The sequence below is a fragment of the Centruroides sculpturatus genome, unplaced genomic scaffold (genome assembly GCF_000671375.1).
Source record: "Centruroides sculpturatus isolate CEXI.00-Female unplaced genomic scaffold, Cexi_2.0 scaffold85, whole genome shotgun sequence".
NCBI classification, from domain to species: Eukaryota; Metazoa; Arthropoda; class Arachnida; order Scorpiones; family Buthidae; genus Centruroides; species Centruroides sculpturatus.
The window spans coordinates 24735-52729 of NW_019384798.1; the positions used below are offsets into that span (position 1 = coordinate 24735).

The 27995-nt window shown below is 32.1% G+C and overlaps 1 protein-coding gene across 5 annotated transcripts in view; it reads left to right on the top strand.

The window, feature by feature from the left end:
• The window catches only part of LOC111629460 (AKT-interacting protein-like), a 32697-nt gene that overhangs the window by 3561 nt on the left and 1141 nt on the right, over positions 1-27995 (top strand). Inside the window, exons 1-8 of one of the 5 annotated variants that reach the window (XM_023373373.1) lie at positions 13872-14023; positions 17295-17485; positions 19847-19911; positions 20343-20443; positions 22927-23015; positions 23131-23151; positions 23398-23496; positions 25006-25174. In XM_023373373.1, coding sequence (XP_023229141.1) covers positions 13961-14023; positions 17295-17485; positions 19847-19911; positions 20343-20443; positions 22927-23015; positions 23131-23151; positions 23398-23496; positions 25006-25174 — 798 coding nt within the window. In that variant the 5' untranslated portion in view covers positions 13872-13960. Of the gene's footprint in view, positions 1-13871; positions 14024-17291; positions 17486-19846; positions 19912-20342; positions 20444-22926; positions 23016-23130; positions 23152-23397; positions 23497-25005; positions 25175-27995 lie in introns of those variants that run through there. The other 4 variants (XM_023373372.1, XM_023373377.1, XM_023373376.1 and 1 more) reach the window with 4 other exon arrangements.

Consider the following 27995-nt stretch of genomic DNA (forward strand, 5'->3'; position numbering starts at 1 on the left):
AAGGGATTTGACGTCCTGGATAGAATTGGATGTGTTATACGTGTAGCATCCACCCAAGGTCCTAGGCTTCCACCAGCTAAACCGGATGAGGTTGGTGCTCTGTAAAGTGCATGCGCAAATCTGGCTTTTTTGATGCTGACAATACAGCACTTCCACTCTGCCACTAATATTCAAATATACAACAGCAATCTTATCTTTTTTTCACGTGTAGTATAGAAATTTGTAATAAGATACATAATGTGGTTATAATAAAATATTGTGCGATTATTTTCATATAATTAAAATTAATGTGTATTTATTTTTTAGAAAATACAAGGGAAGTGGTGCATCCACCACTTTCAATGATGGCACGCCACTGCTTCTCATATACAGAAAATTATAACTTTTGTCTTTATTTTATACATTTTATCTGAATGGAAATAAAAGCAAGATAAAAATCTTGAAAAAACAAAATGAGAGTGATTTTTCTTAATTTCTAAACTTAAAAGACAATTGGCATAGAGTTTGAGAGTGCAAGAGTTTTATATTAAGTTTTTACTGTGAGAAAAGGTTTGAATTTTTAAAAATTTTTTACCTCTTCGAACATTACAATTGAAGGATTTGGGTGTAAGATAGCAAATACGATGTCCATTAGTATGTTATAATGCATGGTAATAGCTAAATAGCAATTTATTTCAATTCAAATGTTATATGGACTTTACTCTGATTATAGTAAAAAAGCAGAGAATTTCTTAAGATATCTAATTTTTTATTTTCTGTTAACTTTCATTATGGCATTTGTCATCTTTTATACTTTTACTTTTAGCAGATAGGGGATGAAACCAGGGCTACTCAAAGGTATCGCCTGGGGTGAAAATGGAGAAGAAAGATGATTCAGAGAAAAAGGCTGAAGGTGAAATTACGAGGGCGGGCTGAAAAGTAATGCACACATGCTTGTAGAGCACAAAAGAAATGATTTTCAGAAGCATGCCAGGTAGCATATGGAAGTAACATTCCCCCTCTATGTGCATGTGCAGTTTGAGGTAGTTGTGTTCATTCAATATATTTTGAGAAGCGTTCTGGTGCTAAGTCAAAGCGAGTTAAACAGCGTGCTGTTATCGAATTTTTAACTGCTGAAAAAATTACGTTTAAAGGCTGTTTATGGTGACGATGCTGTTGATAGCTCTATTGTAAATTGATGGATAATAAAATTTCGTGGTTTCAAGCCTGGAAAAGCCATAATTGTTGATGAAACATGCAGCGAAAGTCCGATCACTGCCACAGACAATTACCGTTCCACCTTGTTGCAACGTTTAATTCTTCTCAGTACATACAGACTCTAAAACACCTCTGACATTGAGTTTGACATGTTAGAGGCAGCCTGGCACCAATAATCTTGCAACATGACAACACTCGTCCACACACCTCGCGCGCAACTGGAGAGGCTCTGCGAAACCTGAAGTTTGAACCGATTCCACATCCTCCTTATTCTCCTGATCTTGCACCTTGTGATTTTTATTTGTTTCCTCTACTTAAGAGAGACCTCAAGGGTAATCATTACACCTCAGACGATGAGGTGAAGGCAGCTGTCAAGTCCTGGATTCAAGAAAAGTCGGAACGATTTTCCAGTGACGGAATGAAAAAACTTGTTACTCGTTGGGAGAAATGTGTTAGTCATCATTAAGGCTATGTTGAAAAATAAATATATGATTTTGAAGCTTAAGAATTGTACTTTAATGTACTTTTTGCCCAATCTTGCTATTTGTTTTTGTTCATGTTCTACGAGCATGTGTGCATTACTTTTCAGTCTGCCCTCATATAAAGAAGGATAGGAAAGAGGATGGAACGGAAGTCTAAAGGGCACCTGTATCGCTTTTATTTAAAACAAAATTAAAAATCTTTTATATCCAAACCCTTCGATTAACATTGTTTCTACTGATCTGTCAATGTCTTCCTATTTGCAGATTACAAATACCAATCATTATTATTGTAATAACAATCTATATTTACTTCTTTGCATTTATTACGATAATTTTTATGCAAATGATTAAGCTTTTTGTAAATTAAACAAAAATATATTAAATAAATTTACTTGTTACAGTTTTAATCTAGCTTGAAATAATTAAAATTAGCAATTTATTATTTTAACTGCAATCTGATATAACCCATATTTTCTATTATTCTCTTTCTATTCAAGATTAAGTGTGACCTATATATTAAGAGTCTCAATTAGGCTTCCTTTTCTATAAGCTGATCGAGTTATAATGTCATACATGTAAAAGTAATGCCCAAATTAAAACATATGTCTGCATCCATTACATCTTTGTTGCAAATATTAATTTAATGTTGTTTATTACAGATTTTATTGTATGTTGTGCAGATATAAACTTAAGATGTAAGAATATAATATATAAGAAATAATAAAGCTCTTCAAATGTATATCTAATTCAGATTTTTAGATATATGGATTGAAAGTACTTGGTTTTTAGAAAGTTTAGCTTAAAGTTAGAAGAATACAAGATTTAAAACTTCTACATTTGATTGCCAAGATAAGGATTTAATTATCTTGGGACAGAAATCAAATTTATTTATTATTTGTTTAATTTTAACACTGTATTCTTCACCAATTTATATTCCCAGTGTATTGAAACCTTGTACAGTAATACCCCGACTTATGCGAACCTGGAGTTATGCGATTTTCAAATCTTGTCGATTCATCTTTTGTTTGAGCGCCACGCAACCCTTGATTACTCATTCCCCCCACACTATTGTTCAGCTTACATGTTCGGATGTGTCACGCGGAATCCACACATAGCTACAATTTATTTTGTGTTATTTATTTCTGTGTTTGTTATATTTACGGAGACTTGAGAGACTCTACTATGTCATCCAAACGAAGTAGAACTAATTCTTCTGCATCAAACAAGAAAAGAAAAACTTTATCTTTGGAATGTAAAGTTAACATTGGGTATGTTTGTAAAGTTGAATGAGTTAAGCAAGAATGAAGTCATTGTTATTCTTATTTCATTAGACTTTTCAAACAATTCGTTACTAACGCGTTTAACTCGTTTGACTTTACGAACGTACCCATTATTAAAGACTTCGATACAAAATGAAAATTTGTGAATTGGCAAAGAAGTTTGATCTACCGGAATTGTCGGTCAGAACAATTATAAAAGGCAAAGAAAAAATTCTCAAAGCTGTGAAAAATGCTCAATCTTTAAATTCAAGCATCATTCATAAACGTCACAGTATTATCGCTGAGATGTTAAAATTATGGTGTAATAACCAAGTAAATGTGAAAAATTGCAAAATAATATAGGCTTAATTTGTTATAAACATGTATTATCTAAGATTTTATTAAACATTTTTTTTTCTAAATTATTGTTTTCTTTAGTCTCCGGCCCCAATTAAAAATTATTTGTATGTATTTATATGCGAAATTATACCCTGACTTAATGCAAATTCGACTTATGAGGTTACCGCTCGGTCCCATCTATCATGTAAGTTCAGGGTGTTACTGTATTCACTTTCATGTTCAGAATACATTCCATAATGACCTGACCTTTTTTTAGGCTACTTGGCTGCCAAAGTTTCTTAAACGGCAGAAAAAATATCTAATTAAAAATTATTATTTACTCTTCAATCTGAGATTTTTCTCTGGGTTTGGGTATGGAGAAAACTAGGGATCCTTATAAAATTAAGGTTATTTTTATTAACAGAAAATAAAATCATTAAGACTGCTTTTTATTAAATAAACATTTTAAATATTTTGTTTGTTTAAACAATGTTAGCAGAAGGACCTGTTTTACCTTTGGACCCCGTACTATTTCTTGACAACCCTGCCAATGAGTTCAAAGACTGTAACTTTCCTGTTTGAACTATTCTAATGCATTCAAACTGCAAAGGTCAGTTAGCCTGATGATGCCTTTTCAACACAGATGAATTTCTTGTAGTTTTTCTTTTTGGATATTGGTTGTGTGTGTAGTGTTTGGTTAGATATGCATTGTTCGTTTATTAGAACTCTTATTTGAATGGCTAGGTGGTTGATGTCCCTAAACTGTTCCAGCAGGTCTTAATGTGTTTTTTAAGTCAGAGTATGGCTTTTTTTGATCAATGAGAAATTATTTCTACTCCAGCACACACTGCCTTATATATTGTGAATACATCAGCTCAGAACTCTCTTCTATTTGTGGACATTAAGAGGGTTTTTTTAATACCTATTATAAGTTTGACCAAACTGACAATAAAATGGTCAAGTAGAGAGAGAGAGTTCCTGACAAAAATGCCAAATCACAGAACTGAGCAAGTTTTAAATGTAGGTTTGTTAGAGTGGCAGACCTGTGTTTCTACTGCCTTCCATCATTCAAGAATCCTTGAAATAAGGTTATGTAGATCATCAACAAGACTAAATTTGATTTTGATTTATTATTATTATTATTTGAGAGAATTTTTAGGATGTTTTTATTATAATCAATGTAAATTAAATGGCATAAATGGTTTCTTTACTTAATATATGCAACTCTATCAGAGATTGATTTTGCTTCTAATAAATACTAAAATATATCAAATACAGAACAAGACTAAATAGTTTTGTTGTTTAATATCTTTGATAAATTCAGATTTTATTTTATGCTCTCTCAGTTATGTATACAACATAGGAAAGTATTGTAAATGTGCCAAATTTGGCTGGGTTTTTTTTTGCAAATCTTGACAATTTTAGACCCCCCTTGAATCAAAAACAGTCAAAAAATAGGATGGAAATTTCGTGTGTGTGCATGTTGGTGTGTAATGATCAATCACTGTTGTTACCAAAAAAAAATTATAATAATATATATATATTATGTTCTGCTGTCCGTTCCATCCGTATCAAAATTTGAGGTATTATCACGTGGGTTAACTGTTTTGTGGTATCATACCACCTTTTGACGGGTACTTGTGAACTGTAATAGACTTGGTCAACTCCGGATCACGTGAGTGCAGCCGTAGCCCCAGATGGCGGGAAGTATAAAAGAAGATGCTTCGTGGAGGGAAACATCTTTTCTTTCTTCTCCGCTGACCTGATTCCCGACTGGACAGAAGGACCGTTGGACTTATTAGACAAATTCATTGAACAGTACTTATGACCTTGTGGTATACTTGTCAGTCGTCCACAGATGAGTATAATGTAATGTGAATTGTACATTGTATATATATTGTGTAGACTTGGATATTGTTTTTTATTTTTCCATCATCAATAAAATTGTCGGGCATATCCTTGTTATAAGACTTAGTAACCATCTTTCATGTGGTGAGATGCGGTGAACTTAATTATTGTAACCGGATAGTGTATCGATGATTTTAAGTATCATAATTGGACGAACTTCATTCCAAGATTGTCCAATGATTCTCACTGCATCTAAAACATTGAATTGTTTCCAAAAGTCTTTAATAGAGAGCTTGTTGTTGTGTCTCATAGCTTCATGCAGATGTGCAAACAATTGTCTTGTGTAATAAGCTTTGAATGTTTTGATGACTCCCTGATTTATCGGTTGAAGCAAACTGGTGGTATTTGGTAGCAAAAATACAACTTTCACATGTGGGTCAAAATTAGTTAAAGTTTCAGGGGATGACCTGTCACCCAAGCTTTACAATTCAACTTCCAAATCACAGGCAACATAGCTTTAAATTTCTCTGGATAGTAAGATGCTGCCTCTTTATTAGCATTTGCCGCCTCTCCCTTTCTGCAATGCTATGCCAATTAAAGCGACTTTTGAATCGGCTGAACCAACTGTTACTAGTTTTAAACTTTTCATATTTAGTCACCTCTCCAGCATCCTCTCTTTCAATCTCTCAAAAATCAGCTTAGCTTGAGAGCACAGTGTTCTTATCAACAGGACAATTTTTCACATTTACTTGATTATCCCACCATAATTTTAACATTGTTTCCATCTCAGCGATAATACCATGACGTTTACAAATGATGCTTGAATTTAAAGATTGAGAATTTTTTCTTTACCTTTTATAATCGTTCTGACCATCGATTCCGGTAGATCAAACTCCTTTGCCAATTCATAAATTTTCATTTTTGTATCAAAGTCTTTGATAATGTTAACTTTACATTCCAAAATAAAGTTTTTCTTTTCTTGTTTGATGCAGAAGAATCAGTTCTACTTCGTTTCAATGTAGAGTCTTTCAAGTCTCCGTAGATATAACAAACAGAAATAAATAACACAAAATAAATTGTAGTTATGCGTTGATTCCACGCAACACTTCCGAACATGTAAGCTAAACAATAGTGTGGGAGAGTGAGTAATCAAGAGTTGCGTGGTGCTCAAACAAAAGATGAATCAACAAGATTCGAAAATTGCATAACTCCGGGTTTGTGTAAGTCCGGGTAGCGTAAGTCAAGGTATTACTGTATAAGAATTGAAAATAGTTACTATGATTACTAAGTTGTTCAAATCTAGCATCTAGTGCATTTAGTGCTTGATCGATTGTAAAATAAAAAAACTCTATTTTATATTTTTCTTTTGGATCTTTGATGGGTTCGTATAAGAAGTTCCTTTTCCTTCTTCTAATGTGGTGTCGTGTTATTGTTGACCCAAAATTAGCCTCCACATCAATTTTGGTAGCAAGTTCTTTTGCATCAGTAATAGTTTCATTGAAGGACAAATCCGATTGAAGATTCTTAAAAAATATTTTGCAGTTTTGTAAAAGATCAAGTGCAAAGGCTAGATCAAAATCTTTTGTTTAAATCAATTTGCTTATTGGATTTATGGAATTTAGTATTTTATGCCAAATAACTAATGAACACAAAAACTTAAATTGTTTAATACAATTTAATAAACCCGAGGCCTCGTCTCTTATTAAATTATTAATTTCTTGGTTTATTAATTTGTTTTGATACAACTCTGGATATAATTTTTTAATGCGTCAGCTTGTTTTTGCCTTTCAGCTTCCTTTTCCAGCCTTCTTTTTTTTGTACTGGTAACCAGACAGTTTTCTTTGATCATTAGACATTCTGGAAGAGGCACGCACATAACTCAAATTAAACTATAAAATAATATTTAAAAAAAAAAAATAAAGATTTATCCTTGTTCTAAATAAGTTAATACTGTAATTAACATAACTTCAAAATTATATTCTGTCAATGGACATAAAAAATATTTATGGCTTATACATAATATTTTTCCTATCCTGTGAATGTAAAGAAAGTCTAGTGTTTTTATATATATATTTTATAACAACAAATATTTCAGCAAACCATAAATAGTCATTAAAAACAATTTTATAATTCTTGATTTTGAGATTTTATTCAGTTGAATTATTCAAATAATTATTTTCATAAAACAAAAATATAAATAATTATACCTATAGAATACATTCAAATTTAATACAATATTTTATTGATTTAATAAACAGCCTTTTTGGATAAATTAAATATTTATTTTATTTAAAAATGCTTTCATTGTTTCAATTTGATAATCGATTTACAATAAACTAGTATCTATTATCTATCAAACTAAACAACAGCTTAATTATAGATGTTTAAAACCTTTAAAAATTAAAATTTACTTAAGTGCGATTTCTTATGAACTTCTACTTGTTATCACTACCGATGTATTAGCAAGAATAATGCTATTGTGTAATGAAACCACTCTTTTATAATTAGAGGTAAATATAAGCAAGTCTATGCATGTTCAAACACAAGCTGAAGTAGCGCTAATGTTCGTGTGCTAATGCTATTCTGTGTGGAATCTGCGAATATCTGAGGGATGATATTTGCAGGCGTGAATGAAAATGATTGTCATGAAAGGAGGGGATGAGTATGATATAGGATTAAACAAATTTTATGTACCAAAAATATATTTATATCAGATCACAATACGAGAGGTCAGCTTAGGCCTGTCATGTGGCAGCTTACACAAAGAGTCTACACAAGACAAATCGAAGGACACACCTGAACGCCAGGAACCAGAATGCCTGGTTTCCGGTTCCCCACTATAGATAACACCTCCACCACCAACACCGTGCTGCCACATAAAAACCGCCCAAAACACACACAAAATCGTATGTACAGCAATCGCAACAATTGTTTACATTAATTACATTGGCAAAATATGTATATATACACAAAGGTAATTATAAGCAAAAGAAAACAAAATTTTTTTTTTTTTTTTTACAGCAGAGACTGACAATATACACGAGGATGACACATCTGTTAATTAAGAGAAGTATATGCATGTTCAAACAAGTTCAAGCATTGTCCTTTACAAATTCTGCATTAATTTTTCAATAATAGTGTAAATATTTTTAGCTTTTAGACATAAACAATATAAATATGATATGCACTGTAAATTTTTAGAGAACAAAAAAATTGATACGTGAAATTTTCTAATAACTGAGTATTTAACACACCAATATTTTTTTCATACTTACAGCCAAAATGGCGCCCCGGTAAAATGTCTGGGTTGCCTGTCCCTAGAGCAGGTCCTGGTGCAGCTTTATGTTTTTAAAACACCTTGAGTTTATGTACTTCTCAATTACAAATGGTTGGAGTTTTTCACCAGTAATACGCAGACACAGAACTGTTAAGCATTCTTTTGACATTTTTCCTGCCTTTCATGAATTGTCCTTGTTCCTTTCTTCAGTAATGAGACCGATTAGGCATAGCCTTATAAAACAGTCTGCATTCACTTGCCTTAAAAATGACTCAAAATCACTTACAAAATCAGAAAAATTGGTTGGAATCTACTCACCACCTCAGGCTTAACTTCATTCAAATCACCAATCAAAACTTTTGACGAAACGTTATTTCATATTTTAAAACTTTCTAACACTCCAATGAAGCTTTAAAGTAAGATTGATTCAATTCTTTGGCAAATTTTATAGCTACTTCTTGAAGCTTGGGACCAGACAATCTTAAATTTAATCCCCTCATTTTAGTAAACCACTTCAGAGGTAAGGAATTTGTCATCAAATTTAATTGCCTTTTTCCTGCTCATATCTTCAGACTCAATTAGAATCCTATCCAGATACTCATGTTTCCTCAATTTTATATTATTTATGGTCATCTCACTAACTCAAAATTCCTCAGCTGCTCTCCTCACACTATGACTTTCCAAAACGTGGATAAGTTCACACTTCTGCCGAAGATTTAACTCTTTGTACTCTTTGCTTGTCATAAACTTGGGGTCAGTGAGTTATTGAAAGAAGAAAATGAATCTTGCCCTTCAAATTAAAAATCCACACAAAGAAACTTAACAATAAGTAAAGAACACACACAGCTAGCTCACTTTACTAAAAGTGAAAATATGAAATACTGTGACAAGAAAAACTTTGATAGTGATCCAATGTGATCACTATCATAACAGAAATTATTAACTCTTGTAAACCTTAAAAGTCCAGTATTGATACCTTTAATAGAAAACTTTGCCATGGACCCCGACATAAGAGCTGACCTCCAGGATGCCAAACTGATCAGACCATCTCACTGGGTTGAACACCTTCGAAACCTGGAGGCTTTGGAAATTTACAAAGCCAGATTACATGCCAATTGTATTAACTCGAATGATGCCATCAATGTGTGTCATGCATGGAAGTACTGCTATGAAGAAACAGGCAACACTTACACCAGCAGTTAGTAACCACAACACCCTCCCTCCTTTTTGTTTACATCAATGTTTTTGTTACTGCTATCATTTCGTCGCCATGGTAACTCATGTACATAACGGTTTTTTATACACATGCCTGGAGTATTCCATATGTTTAAAATCAATCTGTACGCATACTGTTCCATATTTAAAAAAAAAAAAAAAATCACTTTGTAATTTTGTTCTTCGCATTCACAAGTTTGATTTCCACTGGTTTTACAAACCTGAAGAAGACCGAAGTATGGTCAAAAACGTTTGTTTTCTATTAAAGGTGTCAGTACTGGATTTTTAAGATTTACAAGAGTTAATTGTTTGTATTCCAGTATTTATCTAAGAAGTTATTTATTGTAACAGAAATTATTTTATAAAAAATTTCATGCAAATGCAGTTAAAAATTGCACAGTGTTGCTAGTGTTGTTTTCAATTTATGATTATTTAAAATTCTTCAAACTACCATTTCTTTTAGTTAAGCTTCCAAAATTAATATTTCAAAAGATTATAGGAAATTTAATTTAATACCTTTATCCACAAAGTACAATTGTTTCAAATATTTAATATTTGCAATGTTTTCACTATAAATTGAATTACGTAAAACCAAACCATTTTAAAGAATGTCTTTTTTAAATGATCACTTTACTCAAAGTGATTTGTTATTTTGGGACTGATTGAAGTGGTCAATGTCACAATAGACAGGTGGTCACTATATGTAGATATACTCTCATTGCAAAATGTGTTATTTTGCAGGACCAGCTCAAAGTGGACAACTTAAGCAGGTGATCATTTTATGCAGATCACATTAGCAGGTTTCACTGTATTTTGATATGTAACTTTTATTTGGATTATATTTCTTTTTAATTATTATTGACTTGGATGACTTAAAATATTTGAAATACAAGTATAAATATGATGCCAAATGTATTAGACTACAAGTAACCCCCATATAACACGGGAGTTACGTTACAAAAAATTGCCGTGTTATGTGAATCCATGTTATACGAAACAAAGAACTAGTGTGAAAAGGGGGGGTTAGGTTCCAAAAATTAAAAAAACATACTGTTAAATCCTTATTTAAATCAGATTTATTGTTCATTTTTTTCATAGGTAAAATACTTATTTATTATTTAAGTAAATATTTTACCAGAGGATTATTCATCCTATATGATGATCTTAGCATGAGCATCATCAACTGGTAAGTTTTTAGGTGCATTTGTTAATAGTGGTCGCTCTGCAACGGGAGTGCGCTGCTGTTTGTAGGCATTTAGGAACAACAGTGAAAGAAAGATGGTGGCCTGCACTATCAATAGTATCGTGATGGAAGAATCTATAATTCTAAAAATGAGCTTTTAGAGGCAAAAGAAGGGTCCCAATTGTAAAATTTAACCGTTAAATGGATTATTGTTGAAAGAGCATTCAAAGTAGCCACGAAAACAATTAGAATGTTTGTGTGGAGTTACGCGGAAGTATAAAAGAGCACACCCATTATTACATTTCATGTTGTATGAAGGTTTTTTTCCCAATTCCTGAACCGTGTTAGAATGAACCCATGCTATAAAACCATCGTGTTATATGGGGGATGTTCTCAATTCTTGAACCGTGCTAGAGTGAATCCGTGCTATAGAAGTGCCGTGTTATACGGGGGTTACCTATACTTGTAAAAACTGTACAGTATTTTTTACTGTACACTGAATTATATAGTAATTCATTTATATGTAGTTTTTGTAAAACCATCCAAGAATTCAATATATTAAAAATTCTGGCTTCATAATTCTAGTGATATCTGCTATTGAAAATTTGTTGTGTGTTCATTATTTTATATTATTAACAGTATTAGCAAGTTTATATTTAATAGATTCTACAATGTCTTTGTTATGATAAATATTATATAATTATCGGATAATAATTGTTTTATATATTTATTTTGCTTTTCATTAAGGTTACATAGTTGTTCCCAAATAGAATAGTTTCACCGACATTCCTGATATTGCCACTTAAATAGTATAAAGATCATTGGTAATTCTTTATTATGAAACAGTAGTTTTCTTGTGTGCCATTTAAAGTTTTAAATGTAAAATTAACTCTGCTTTTAGGGTGTGAGAGGGTCTTTTTGTGCTCTTCATGGGTTTTATCTTGCCCACGATAAAGTATCCAGCTAGTAAACAATATACAGTATCTCAACTTTTACTTCATAGTAGTTTATGTAAAGAAATGCCTTTTGGAAGGATATTTTTGCATAAGAATATTTGTAACATTAAGTGAAAAATTTTACATTTAATATATTTAAATGTAATAGTAATAATAAATAATTGATACTTTACAATTTAAATTTATTATGTAATATGCTATACAATTAGGCAAACAAATTCTTTATGTAATGCATATGTGCATGCTTTTACTTACAACAAATGAATGCAAATTCAAGTTGTAAACATGAAGATAATATTAAAAAACTTCAAGTTTGAAATAGCAACCTCAAATAAATATCTGTTATGGTGGTGGTGATTATGAATCCGAGTTGTCAAAGAAAACAGATAGTAAATATTGACTACATTTAAACATTATTTTAAACTGTGACAGTCATTTGCCATATATCTTTATATATATTAGTTATGATTTGTAGACATTTCTAGAATTTACTGATTTGTTTTTCTGTTTGTATATTTTGTCTTACCAGTCTTGTTGATTTATTTCCCAAAGGGGTAATAAATACAGCAGGAATTGAAGTGGAGATGTATATACTAGATATAAGGTAAATGAAGGCTGCTAGTGTGTGTGTAGAAAGAATGCTGGGGAAGATTATTTTTCAATGTGTGGATCAGAAAGAGGAAGATAACCAAGACTTGAATTAGATTGTGAAGTTCCGTTATAGGGTGACATATTATTGCGAACAGGAAACAAATAAAACGAGTAAAAATATTAAAGATTTTTATTCTCAAACACAGGTTCTTAAAAATGATTCCAACTTACAGCCTATTGGGTTCAATATACATAAGATAATCGTCTACACTAACAATTTTCTGTGGTGGCAACCGACACGTGACACCGGAAACAAAGCACGTGGGGGTGACTTATAACTAAAACTTAACCTACTTACAAACTAAGGAAGGAGAAATAAAATATAGATAAGGATAGGAGTAGAATAAAAGGAAAAGTACCCGGGATTTTTCTCTACCACGTGGTCTCGGATGATTCACCGTCTTGAATCTTTGAATGGCTCCAGACCTTAATTTCTTTCCTTTTATGAACGTCTACGTTTTCTGGGGTTGTCTTGTGGTCTTCCTGCTTGTTGTTACTTGAATCTGGAAAAACGCAACTTCTTAGCAACGGTCCTACGTTACTCTATAATTCAGCCGTCTCTTACAAGGTTCCGACACCTCTGATCTCTCTCTAGGCGATCAAGGTGTGATCCTCCTTCGGCCTTCTTTCGCAAGGTTTTTTTCTCACTTTTTGCTCGACTCCTCGGTCAGGACCGCACTCGTTTCTCCGTCCTCTCTCGACGAAGTCCCAGTTTCTTCTCCTCTCTTCCACTTCCATTCTCCCCTAGGGCTTGTTGTTCCTTTTGTCTCATGACATTGTTTCACAGAGTCGGTGATGTCACCAGAGGGAATAGGGATTAAGGGAGAAAGTTCTAGAACAGATAAGACAAAGGAACAAAGGAAATACTAAGCCTAGCTAAAGTTAACAAAAATATATATATAAACTATAGCTGACGGCCTCAAGATAACGACAAGAGAACAAAACTCAGTGTTCAAAGAGTCTCTGACAGAAGGAAAATTGCCCAACACCATATTGTTTTAATTTTATGCAAACAAACCTGCCCATATTGTCCAGAACCATATTTTGGGGCCAGAAGTACAACTGTCCTGCTTGACCTTCCTCATATCTTTTCTTTCCCTTGTATTTCTGTCACTTAAAGTTTTAAGTTAATTTAAGAGATCACAAATGAGGAATCACTAAATGTTTGTCACAATTATTGTAAGCTTGTAAATAATAAATTGTAAAGCTTGTAAGATTGCGAAATAAACCTTTGTTTCATACGATAATGACCTTTGTGTAATTCTTTTGCAAGATGGAAACATAAAATTATACTGGGTATAGCTATTACTCAGACCAGAAATTGCATGTTCAGTTTTAACAGGAAACTTTGAAATATAAATAAATAATATGGAACGTATATATTTGATTTTTTAACTTGATACTATAAATATTTTCAGCTGCATAAACATAATATTCATGTACTTTTATGATGTGCTTTCTATTCCAATGCATGAGCCTGTAAAATGTAGAAGTATTTATTTATTAGTAAAATTATTCTGCATATTTTTTAGTGTTTTTTTATTTGTAAAAAAATGTTCAGCAGCATCAGTTATCATGTTGCAAATGAAGGTTTAACTTATTATTGTGATGTATATGTGAGTGATTTTACTTGATACATTTTTAGTTGTAAATAAATTTTATAAAAATAATTTTGAGATTTGGTAATAAGTTATAAAGCTGTTTTCTCTACAAAATAAATTAAACTTCTGCTTTGACTGCTCTGCTCTTATGGCATGTATATAAGTTCTGTTATGATTAGTGTTGGACCGACTATTTGTCATTATTTAGTATTTGGCACAGCAAATTTGATATTTGGTTAAATATTAAACAGACATATTTAGTATTCAAACTAAATATGTCTGTTTTTAGTATTCAAACTAAATTGGTGGAATAGTTTCTCTTAATAATAATGCTTAATATTAACAATGCATAGATTTAATTTGTTTTTGATTTTTTTTAGAATATAATTTTGTAAAATCATGCAATGAGAAATTAGTGCATGACTTTGCCTAAAAATATCATAAAATTTGATTATTCCTGGAATGTTTTGGCAGAAAAAATAGTGTCATTTTATACATGAAGTAAGACTAATTTAATTTTGAAAAATATAAAAACAAAATTTAAAATACATATAACTTGTTCTGAAAATATTTTTGTATGCTTTACAATTTTTCTTGTTATTCCGTAATTCTTTTTTATAACTTGTATGTGTGTCTGTCGTGAATTTTTGTATGTAAGAATCATTCTATATGCAACAAACTTTATACCGTTGTTAGATCATATTAGCTAGTTTGATAGAGTGTTGAATCAATTCTTTAAGGTAGGGCTTCTTAAACTATGGGTTGTGACTCCATTTGGAGTCGCTTAGTGAAATCTTGGGATCACGAGATTTTAATGCAAAATATTGAAAATAGTTTGTGAGAGTTTGAAAATGGCACGCTTTGTGTCATAGGTTTTGTGAGTTGCACTTTGTGTCACTTCTGGTGCAGCGAGACAGCAATTCAGCAACACTGATTGTAGTGTGAACTAGTGTAGTGTTGTTGCTTTTTAGTGCATTCAGTTGTCTCTGTTCCATTGTAACACAAGAGTGAACTGTGGTAGTACACCATTATTGTTTTTGCAAATTTGTATATATCTTTGTGATTTTTTTCACAACCCAAAAAATATAAAATAATCATAAATAGGGTCGTTAATAAAAAAAAGTTTAAGCCCTACTTTAAGGTAAGTAAGTCTATTGATGTTTAATTGAATTTTGTCAATTTGCTCATGTTGATTTCTATTTTTTTTTTTTTTTTCTTACAAATGACAAGTGAGTTATTTGTTTCATGGTTGAAAACTCTGGCACTTAAATAAACATGTTTTTGTGGCTTGTATGCAGTTTTCATTTGACTGAAATGACCTGTTATGTACGTACCTTAATTTTGTATCATTTTTTAGCTTCTCATAAGTGCTTTAACTGAAATGGGAAGTTTTTGCAATGAATTTATAAGTAAATGCCTTTATTTTCCAGCAGTTATTCTTTCTGTTAAATGTTTTCATCCTTATTAATAGGTGTTCGTCAGGCTCACAATAGTAATTGAAATGGTCTTGTAATGGCTATTAAAACTCTGAAGAGTTTCAATTTGAACTTGTGGATTTAAATACAATGTACTATAGAGAGTTAGGAAGATATATTTCCTCAACTGAATGTGTACAAATGAAGATTTTTATAGATAGCTGACAAAATAGGGTGGTTAGATTCATGTGCATGAAACTGGCAAGAACATTGTGCTTAGATAAAACAGTTGAGATATCCCAGACAATCCCCAGACTGTTTGCCAATGCAAAAACTCACAAACCTAGTAACACTGACAAGTGCGATCCACTGTAGGCCAAATGATCTTCCTGATTATATCGGGCCATACTATGTAACCATATTATGGTTACTAATTAATAATTGAAGCAGAGCATTAGCAAAACTTGTTTACTCAACTCCCATCCTATATGAGCCATTTGAGGTCTCCTCAATTGGCTCATTATGTTGGGTGGGGGTTAACTAGGATATGTTGGCTCTATTTCTTACTGCTTGGGCATCTTGTTTCAGGCCTGGCCAAACCTGTAATAGAAAGGTAACACCCTCTTAGTATCTGAATGAATAAATGAAAGAATTAAAAATAAAAGTAAAGTATCAAAAAACAAAATTGTTCTCAGAAAGAAGTGTTAAAATAGGTTCACACTTTCATACTAACAAATGAAACAAATAATAATCAAAGCAGAATATTGTTTGCTTTGTTCTAGGTGACACAAACTAAATTAGGGCACGATTGGTTAAAAATCATTTGACCACTAGTTGTGAAAAGTCAATTGATCAAACAAAATCTGAAATTTGGCAAAAGTCAAGATATTCTCAACTCTTAACAAACTGGTCAAACGCTTGCATTTCATATCTGCTTTGTAATGTTTTATATGCCAATGTGAACCTAGCTTTATCATCATGCATGGAACAATTTGAAAACAAATTTGATAGCAATATAATACCAAACTATTAATTGAACTTTATTATTTAAATCTCTCTCCTGGTATTTTGGTTGAAATGTTTTCACAAGTGCACATAGACATTATTTATCAAACATAAAATGATCAGGAAATAAAATTTCAAAAGGACTTCTAGTGACAAATTATTTTTTTTCCCCAGAAAGCCAATAAAGATAAGTGTTTATATATTTGCTATTACTTTTCTATGTAGTTTGACCTTTTTGAACAGTAGATATAATTTATTAGTAATTTACTTATTGAGAAGGCTAGATGGCTATGTAGCTAAGGTGGCAGCCTACTGCTCTGGGGACTCTGTATTCAATTTGGACAAGTCAAGAAACCCCCCAGGAGTTTTCCAGAGTTCATCCAAATATTGGGCCTCATCCCTTGCTGCCCAGTTGCCCCATTGTGGGCCAGTTTAAACCCATAAAGGGCATACCTAAAAGGCCTTAGTGCTCACAGGAGGGAAAGAGTTTTAAAAAAAATTTGGTTATTGAGCTGAACTTCAGTTTAAATATTGCAAAGTGTGTGTTGTTGTTGTTACATAAAATAAAATTTATCATTGTTTACATAAAATTTCCATAAATTTTGAATGAAAATATTGCAAAAAAAATCCTAACTTTTATTAATACTTTCTAGAAACTTTATGAAACTATTTTCAGGTTAAGGCACTTAAGTAAAGATTTCAGAAACTTGGGAAGTATTTCATTAAAATCTTGAAAATGAAAAATTTTGCAAAAGTATTGACTTAATTAATCATAATTATTATTTAATTCAAATTGAATGTGTATTCAATAAAATTAGTGTTTGTATTAGCTTTAATTAATTTTTTTATATTTTATATGTTAGCAGGCAAAATCAGAAGATGGAAATGGATCGGTATGTAGCAGTCAGAACACGGTCAAAAAGATACTTCCGTCCGTTCCCAACACCGAAACACATCTGAATACTTCGGTGAAGAGGATAGAAAGAACGACAAATAATACCAAAGCGAACAAGAGTTACGGTCCATATTTTCTCGAATATTCTCTGATGGCTGAGTAGTAAGTAAAATATCTTAATTGTATTGATACTTTTTCATTTGGTTTGAATTTCTACAAATGTTCTTTACCAAATAATGAACAACTCTTGTATTTGGTTAGATGTATTGATAAGTCAATGTATTTAGTGTCTGTTTTAGAATAATATCAATGATGAACATTTTGTCTCTCATAAATAGTTAGTTTTTACTTTCCTGGCAATTATAAATAATAGAGGGAAAGTGTGGTGATTGGTCAAAAGAAATGACCACCCCAGATTTAAAAATTTTTGGAATCAGTACCTTGAAATGTAGAAGAGATATGCAGAAAATTTTGGGGTTTTCCTGTATGTACGTGGTGTGTTCAAAAAGTATCAGACCTTTGGTCGGCAAAAATAAATTTATTGACTTTGAGGTACAAAACCCTAATCCCCTTCAAAGTAGTCTTTTTGGTAATGTATACACTTCTCCCAGCATTCTTGCCATTGCTGGAAACACTGCTGGAACATATCTTTTGGAATGGCCATCAGCCGGTCCGTCGGATTCCGCACAATGTCTTCTCTCGACTAAAATCGGGTTCCTTTTAGCGGCATTTTCAGCTTGGGAAATAGCCAAAGGTCACACGGAGCGTGACGAACCACAGGAGTATTGTGTTTGGCGACGAAAGTCCGAATCAGATGCGCAGAATGGGTGGATGCGTTATCACGATGGAGCTCCCAAGTTTTGATCGACCACAGATCCGGTCGTTTGCGTCGCACTGTATCGGAAAGACGACAAAGGACCTCCTGGTAGTACTGCTTTGCGATGGTTTGGCCTTGTGGTGCGTACTCGCGACACACCACCCCACGAGAGTCGAAAAAACTGTCAACATGACCTTTGATATTGCTGCAGACCTGCCGCACTTTTTTTGGCCTCGAGGATCGTCCCCGAAAGCCTGCTGAATCTTGCGAATGGTTTACGCTCGGGTATCGCCAAGGTTTTTGGCAAAATTTGATGTAATATCGCTGCTCACGTTGTTCAGTCATTTTCCAGCTTAGTGGAATCCGACAAGAGCGCACTACATGACCTCACTCATAGGCCGATTGCCAACGACTGACGCTTCCTGCAGGCGGGAAAAAATTCAGGGCTGTGCATGACTGTCCTCTCCACAACTCCACCAAAGGAGGCCTCTCTCGCATCATTGGTTTACGCGGAAAAAAAAAGGTCCGATACTTTTTGAACAGACCACATATGGATGTTAATGTGTGTCTATGGGAGGGCATGATTTTGTTTACCCTCTTTGAAGCTTAATAATTCCTGTGCTTTTTGTCAAAAATTTCTGAAATTTTGCAGGGAGGTTTGTTTATTAGGAGGATTGATGCTATTAAATTTTGGTAGTTAATCTCCCCACTCTCTCAACCTTTAAAGCGGTTGTTTTTATCTCCAGTAGATTGGATTTAATGATGATTTTATTTATTATTAGCATTTACAATTTTTTATAAAATTCCTCCCTACCCTCAAAAGTAAGCTTTTTGCCATTTTATAATAAAAATTTAAAAAGTTTTTAATAATAAAATATCATAACAGATGGTGACACATTCAGTTTTAAATGTTGCTGGGAAAGTTAAGCAACTCGTTGCTGGAATTTAAAAAAAATTCTTTCTGGCTTGTGGATATTGTCTTCTTGCCATATTCATTATGCTAGTTTATTGCATAGTAAATAGCTAGTTTAAAACTAATTCATTCATTTTTAACTGTTGTTGTGTTTTTTTTTTTTTTTTTTTTTTTTTTTAAATTTGAAAATTAACTTGTTTGTNTTTTTTTTTTTTTTATGCAACTAGTCAAACATCTTTACTATACCTGATACAACTAATGCTATCCATCGACCAAAGCTGAATATTATCGGGCTAGAAACAGCTATAATACTAATAATTTAATAGACAATTTGGCATTAGAGTTAGGCGTTAGGTGCCATCTCTTAATAAATTTAATATTTATAAATTAATTAAATAATTTAAATAATAATTTAGAATTACTGGAAGAAAAGAATTGGCTCAAAGTGGGACTTGAATCCTCAACTCCTGCTTACCATGCAGATGCATTGCCAATTATGCTACCCGGACCTTCGGTCCAATCTCTTCTTTCAGCATATATAAGCTAACGCTATAATAAACGCCTAACTCTAATGCCAAATTGTCTATTAAATTATTAGTATTATAGCCGTTTCTAGCTTGATAATATTTGGCTTTGGTTGATGGATAGCTTTTTTTATACAATCAAAGAGATTGTATTAATCAATTGTATTGTCAAATTCTAGATAAAAATTATTGTTGTTATTCTGGATTTCTTTAAAATTATATGAATAATAATTAAGTAAATTGTTACTATATAAATTTCTTCTTTTCAGTGTTCTCTTGCAAAAGCAGCAGCTGCCTGGCTTGTATGTTGTTCCCTCTGCTGGATCAGCACTAAGTACGTTCTCTGTATGCTTTAATTTTTATCAGTATTCTATTTTAATGAATGTACTGTATATATAAAATTTAATGTCGAAAGAAAATGTTTTTCTTAAGTCATTAACATTAATTAGGACATAGTGCAACTTTGTTGTATTGGTGATGAAAATGCCAACCTGCTATTCAAACTTTACAGTAAATTCATGCAGCATGAGTATTTAGTTTCAAATAAAGAGATTCATATGAACAAACTCATAAATTTAAACATTTGATAAAAAATATGATTTAAGTGACAAAGTTGGCTGTTTCAGTATAGTTTATTATAAATTTTCATAAATTTTTTTGAGAAATTGGTTGCTGGCATACAAAATATGACATATGACTAATACTTAGTTTAATAATAATCTGTAGTTACTTGTATCAATTTATTAAATTTTCCTTTTTTGCTAGAATGGTTTGGTGTCCTTTTTATTCGTAATGGTCTCTACCAGGGTGGTGTATTCAGGTTCACGTTATACGTTCCTGATAAATACCCGGATAGTGATCCGCCGGTAAGTTTTTATTAATAATTTTATCAATAAATATATAACTATAGAAGAATGATTAAATCCTTTATTTATTTTATTTTTTAATTGTTCAAATTATTAAAATTAATTAATAGATAATTAGTTGATAGCAGAAAATAATTTTTGAACAAATTAAATTATGAATCTAATCAATCAGTTGAATTTTGTAACAAAAGGATCTCTTGGTTTATGAATGGCCAAATACAGTAGACCCCCCTATATCACGTATTCCTATAGTTCGGATTCCTATATCACGGTGAAAAAATTACGATAGTATTCGTACAAACATGCTAAAAAAACTCCTATAATTTGGTAAAACGTCATCGCCAACTTGTGTCGTGACAGGATGGTCGAATCTAGACCAACAGAGGATATTGCACAAACCACTGAGTTTAAACGAGCAGCAGACATACTAAAGACCATTTATTATTTAACGTCCGTAAAAATTATATTTATATTAATGATGTCTCCAAAGTTCAGTGAATTTTTCGCAAAAAAAAAAATAATTTATTTATCAGGAAGCATGCGAGCCCCATTCAATGACAAGCTCCACGGCGAAAACGAGCTTAACCTATTTGATGCTGAAATTTGTATTTGTTGCCTGTGACGTCATGTTGAATTTTCGTCGATGTTAAGCCTAAAATTTTTTTTTCTTTTAAATAATAATTGTGTTAACTGTATCGTAAAAAATTATTTTTTTTACGTTTCACAAACAAAATATATATCAGGGGTAGCCAACATGCGGCTCTTTGAAGGATTATTTGTGGCTCTCAATAAATGCACCCGCGTTCCCTTTTCATTTTTGTGTTATTATATTTTTAAAAATTATTATCGTTCCGTATGTGTTTCAAAATATCTTTTTAAATTACTAACAACAAATATGAAAGGCTAAGTGCAACATTGTAACAAATTTCATTTCCGTCCAAGTTAATAAGAATGATATGACTCATCGAAAACTGTGCAAACGAACATAAACAGTGGTGTAATCGTCCGTTATCGACCGATTCCAGACCGATTTTGAATTTGTAAACTGTCATTGCAACGGACAGTTGACATTGTGCTCTGGAGGAAACAATTTATATCACTCTTGCTACGGATATAATTTTGTAATCTGGAATTTTTTGCATACCTTTTTAATATGTATTTAATTGCGGCTTGCAAAAAATTTCAAATTTTGAAAAATGGCTCGGACTATCAAGGAGCTTGGCCACCCTGGATATATATATTAAATAATATAAAAACAAAAAAAATTTTATTTTAAAAGTTCGTTTTAATATAAAAATTGTGACGCGAAGCAACATTTAGTATCAAAACCATTCCAATGTAAACACGGAAATATTCGGGATTGCCCATGCAAGTCAATGAGGTCAACCCAAAAATTTTCAGGATTAACGTATGACAGGTTGAACAATGGCACCGTCGAACGGTGCACACTCAATAAGTAATCCTACAATTTTTTGTTTATAGCATAATTTATATGGATTATTCCCAAAAAATTATACATATTTTGGAAAATGTTGAGTCAAATTAGTCTAGAATTGATTAATTTTATGGAAGAAACCTTTCAAACAGCCATAGTCCGTAAACTGCATATGTGCCTGGCTGTGATTGGCTGGACTCGTAGAAAATAGATTCATAAAAACCGGAACGTATCTACTGTGTTATAGGAGGGGAGTCGATTGTATATCCAAACATTTGTACTTTTTCATAGATTTCTACTTCAAATGGTTGGTGGCATGGAATTTTTTGGGTTTTCTTCACATCCTAACACCTAAATAGGGGCCAGTTTTCTGTAGAAAGTTCTCTGAAGGATTCTTTATTTAAAATTTAGAGAGAAATCTGTACATAATTGTCCATAAATTATGTAATGCAGATTGATTGGGTATGTAGATAATTGTTACAGTGTATTACAAAGGTTGGGGTGTTTATATCAACATTATGTAATGCTATGGTAACAGGTAACCCTTGGTAACAGAATGATCTGTTTTATTGCAATCATAATATTTATTGTCACTGCTTTGTACATTATTCATGTAATTAATAATGTAATGTTTGGTACTCCTTTGCTGTTTATCATTCCTTACTACAATTAAGGGAGTTGATTGAGGATATATATTATGTAAATTTTGGGGGTGGATATGTGTGAAAATATTATGAGAGTGGAGTGGTAATTGAAAAGTATAAGAACAGTGTTATGTGATTTAGTGACAATTCCTGTTCAATCAAACTTTGAAAGATAATGCATGATACATCATGGTTTGACTGTGTGTGTATAGCCCACATGTAAATTATGACAAAATATGACATTGAGATTTTAGCACAGTTGCCATGTGACAATTATATTGTTGCTTGCTGCCAGTCGAGAACCAGTTTGTTCTGCCTCTATTTTTGCAAATATAATTTTAAATATTTTTAATTAAAAATTTTGAAATTGAATTAAGATTGTAATTTAGTGTCTCCAATTACAGTTGCTGGTGTTTGAGCCGCCAATCTTCCATCCGATAATCGACTACACAACGGGAGAAATGGACATCAAGAGCGCCTTCCCCACATGGAAGTACGCAGATTATTTATTTATTTCCTTAGTTTGTGTGTGTAAATGTGTTATTATAATTGTTGCAAATTTTGTAGATAAATTCATGTCATCATTTTTTATTTAAATCAAATAACAGCGGATCTCTTTGTAATAATCCGTAAGTATTATTTTATTCATAAGAAATATATTGAAAGACATCCTGTTAAAACACCTTTCGCTTCGATTATACAAAAGCACCAATTTTATTTTTTTGTATTACTTAAGATATTGTTTTCATTTGTATTCCGATTTTGGTCGGCCATTTTCTCTTGCAGTTTTTTTAATTAAATGATTGCAATGCAATATGTATTTCTTTTTTTAGATGTTTATGGATATTTAAATATATTTTTCTTTTATATTTCAGAAAGAACGTGAACCATCTTTGGCAAGTGTTGCAGTACGCGAGGAGTTCCTTCTACAAAATCGAAACACATTCACCATTAAATCAAGAAGCTGCTTCATTGTAAGATTTTACTGAAAGTTACTTACTTTATCAAATATTAAGATTTTATAGTGTTAAATTACTTTTTTTGGAGGTGAGATTTTTCGAAACTGTAAACAGTGCCTGCTCTAGGTGTGATCAAACAGTGTGACCACTTGGGGCACCGAGAAAAAATGGCCACTATTTATACATTGATTAGCAAGCTAGGGGGTGTGCCAAAACATTTTGTACAGAATGCAGATAAGGCTAGAATCAGTATTGGTTATAAAATACTTATTGATGATTGGATGGATGAGGGGTGATGGTGGAAACCTACTATATCCTTGTCACCTGTCACACTACCGTGTTTCCCCGAAAATAAGACATCCGCAGAAAATAAGACCTAGCACAGATTTTGCTGAATTGCGAAATATAAGACCTCCCCCTGAAAGTAAGACCTAGCAAAGTTTTTTTTTTAGTCGTAACAGTCATCGACAGATGGTTGAAAGTGGCCGTTGGCTTTTTGAAAGTACAGCCACTGATTGGTCAGCAGACAATTACGCCACATGGCATGATTTGCATAAGACTATGGCTTGGGAATCACAGATTTGCATAACGTTACGGCTGGTGATGGCTAATTGGTCGGCTGGGAATCACGCCACATCACATTTGCATAGTGCTACGGTTCAGTAAGCACTAATTGGTCATCGAGTCCGATGTTGACGCTATAAAAAGGCGACAGCTCGACACACCGGATATCTGTCACTCTCGTCTAAGTTCAACTTGGGAATTTTTTTGTTCAATAATAAATGTGAATTCTTCTTCCTGGAAAAAATAAGACATCCCCTGAAAATAAGACCTAGCGCATTTTTCAGAGCAAAAATTAATATAAGACACTGTCTTATTTTCGGGGAAACACGGTATTACGGACTTGACCAAATCCATAATAGGCTTGATAAAGGCTCTTAATTGATGTTATTAAAATTGTTTTGAGTTTATTGAAAAGATTTAAACAGTAAAATTATTTTTAAAACGATAAATATACAATTACTCATATATCTTGTACAATTAAAAAAACTAAGAATCAAGTAATGAAGCATTGCCAGATTCTAATTATTGATATTCTTAAGGAAATAATGAATTTATCTATTGCTAGATCAATTTCAAAAGCATTCCTGATATTTATTATATTAAATCAGATTTCTTCCAGGTTAACTGAGAGAAGTCTGGTAATATTGTAGAATGATGATGATCCAAATCTCTAATTAATTGAATTACAGCATGCAAGGAATATGAGCTTCCTCTTGTGGCATATGCTTCTGTTAACAGAGTCAGTCCCTGCAGTTGTTGTTCTTGATTGTTTCATACTGTCCTTTGCAAATCATTATTATTATTATCTGTTGGTGTTTAATGTTGTTTTTATTTGGTTAGTCTTTATGGACATTGTAAATGTTTAGAATGTCAAATATTTTTTATTAATTCAGTTATATATCTAGCAATCAGCTTTCTGATTATTTTTATTTTGACTAATATTCTTTAATTTTATATTAGATATGAAAAGGATATCGAACTGTACAAATTAAAGGTATCAGAAAGCATCAATCTGTGTAATGAGAAGCTCTATGATCGTCCAAACACGGATGATCCTCACGCCATACATTTCAGTCCGTGGGAATCGGCTGTACATGAGAATCTCAGAAAAAAGCTGACAGGAAAAAAGGTACATGTCTCTGTTAGAAATGAAAATATTTTGTAATATCAGTTACAAAATATTTTATAAGTAAATTAAAAGTTTTATTTATTTACATATACAACCAAGTAGCAAGACATGATTTATAGCTTTTGTATATTTTATTATTAAATTTCAACCAATAAACAATGTTTTAAGCAAGCTAATTTAAATTAAATTGTAATCAATGAATGATAAACTATATATATAATATATAACTCGATTATAACTTCATCCATGGGACTGGCAATTTTTGATGTTATAACCGAGTGTCGTTATCTACAGGGTCATAATTTCAGTCTCATAAAAAGTACCAAGTGTATTTAAGGCAGGGGTCACCAAAGTGGTAGGTATGGACCCCCAGGGGTCGATGCAGCATGATTGGGGGGGTCGATGCGGCCAAGGGATCACAACTTTTTTTTTTTTTTATTTTTTTTTTGCTTAGACAGAGACCACAACCCACATTTTTTTTTCGCTTATACATATACACTTCTAATAAAACTTTACGATGGGGGTCAATGTGAGGCTTTGGAAAGTGATTGGGGGTCGATGGTTAAAAAAGTTTGGCGACCCCTGGTTTAAGGATATATTATAAAATCCATTCTAATTTAACATTGTATATATTATCATAAAATTACTGTATCTATTATGGTAATAATAATTTATTATTGTATGTATAAAAGTGCAAACTAAGTGTTTAAATCTACTTTATTTATATTATTATGTCTAAGTTTACAATGATGTAATTAAAAATTTTAAAAGTTACCTTTTATAAGAAATTTTTATTTGTCTCAAGTTTTGATAATGGCGGCTCTTCTGGTTTTGAGAATAATATTGAATCAAAAAGCTACAAAAGGTTAAATTAATGTATGCCAATTAAAAAGGCCAATAACAATATTCATTGAAAAAGTCAGTTATTTCAGATTGTAGGTGTTTTTCACCTAAAAATTGTTTATCAATGTCATTTTCTAAATCATAGACTTTGTTCATTATTTCCAATGAAGTTTTCCGAGACCTGTAAAACATTTTCAATAATATTATTGCATTACATGCTTCCCAGGTTGATGGCACTGCATTTTCTCTGTCTGATGTTTCATCATCATCCACATTTTTTTCATCTGAAGATTTAAATTTGCTCAACAATATCTGCATCTGTATAAAATTCGGATGTTATTAAATCTTCATCTACACTCTCATATTCAGTAGTAGCAGATGACAAAAATTTGCTGTTTTCTGAACTTTGAAGTGTTTTAATTAATTCTGATAGAGGAATGTTGTCGTCCTCATTACTGTCATCATAAATGTAATAGCTATTTGACTATTACACAATTCTGCATAGTGAAAACAGTTCTCTATTATTAGCAAATTAACCTTACATCAAGATTTTTCCAAAAAATCAACTGCATCTAAAGAAATTGCCATTTTATTGTTATCTTCCATATTTGTAATAATTTTTTGTAAAAGAATTTTTCTGAAATGAGATTTAAGGCTTCTTATAATTCCTTTATCCATTGGCTGAAGTACACTAGTATAATTTCGAGGAAGAAATACAAGTTTAATGCTCTTTAAATTTTCTAAAATTGGATATGCTGGGCAATTAATGACAAGGAGTAAAACTTTTTTCATTTACCAATAAGTTCTCTATCCCATTTTCGAATTTCTTCGTCAAAAATCTCAGATGTCATCCATGACTTTTTGTAGGCTTTGTAATTTACTGGTACTGTTTTTATGTTTTTAAAACATCTTGGATTCTTTGATTTTCCTATTACAAGAAGTTTTCTTTTGTCTGTACCAGTCATATTAGCAGAAACAAAAGCTGTTATCTTTTGCAAGTTTTCCACCAACACATTTATTGTTTTTAAATTTAAATGTTTTATTTGGTTAAAGTTTGTAAAATATCCCAGTTTCATCTGCATTATAAATGTCTTCATCTGCATATTCCGCCCCTCAATTTAGGCCACACATCTCTTAACCAGTTTTCAATGTCCAGTAAATTTACACTTTTTGTTTCTCCACATACTTTCCCAAAACTTATGTCATGTCTTTGTTTAATTAAAACTGTCTAGCCATCCATTAGAATATTTAAAGTTACTATCGCCTAGTAGTCATCCAAATTCTTCTTCTTTTTCCATTAGTATCTGTCCATTTAGTGGTAAGTTGGAACTTCTGGTTAAACCACTTAATTAGAGCAGCATCAATATTGGCTTTTTCACATAATTTTTTCCCTTGCCCCTTGCTATCTTGAACACTTTTCAAAATTTCCTCACTGTTTTTTATTATTGTGCACACTGTAGAATTTGCTAAACCAAAGTCTCTGCATACATCTACCTTTTTTCTTCCACTTCCAACAGCTTTAATTATTTCTACTTTGCAGTCTAACGTAATGCTTTCCTTTTTAAGCTAGCCATTTCACCTGATTTGTTGCTAAACTATTGTACAACATGAGAGTAAAGTTAAAATTTATAACAACTTCACAATTGATGAAGTTGGTATGCCAATAACAAATTAGAACTCAGTCAGCGAGATGGATTTCAACTTGAATTTCCCACTTCCACGTTGACCTTATATAGTCGTCGACAGCCGTTGGCCGACCAATCAGCAGCTATGCTAGTCATAGCTCTATTCCAGGTCCACCACATGGTGTGATGTTTTGCCAACTGTCTCTTCCTTGAGACGCATGCACCACCAATTCAAATTTAGCCAATCGTGGTCTTCTACAATCTTTCCTTGGCAGCATCCGTTACCGGTTCAAATTGGTCAACCATGTCATTACACAATATCACCATGACAACAAGTAACTATGTGAACTAAT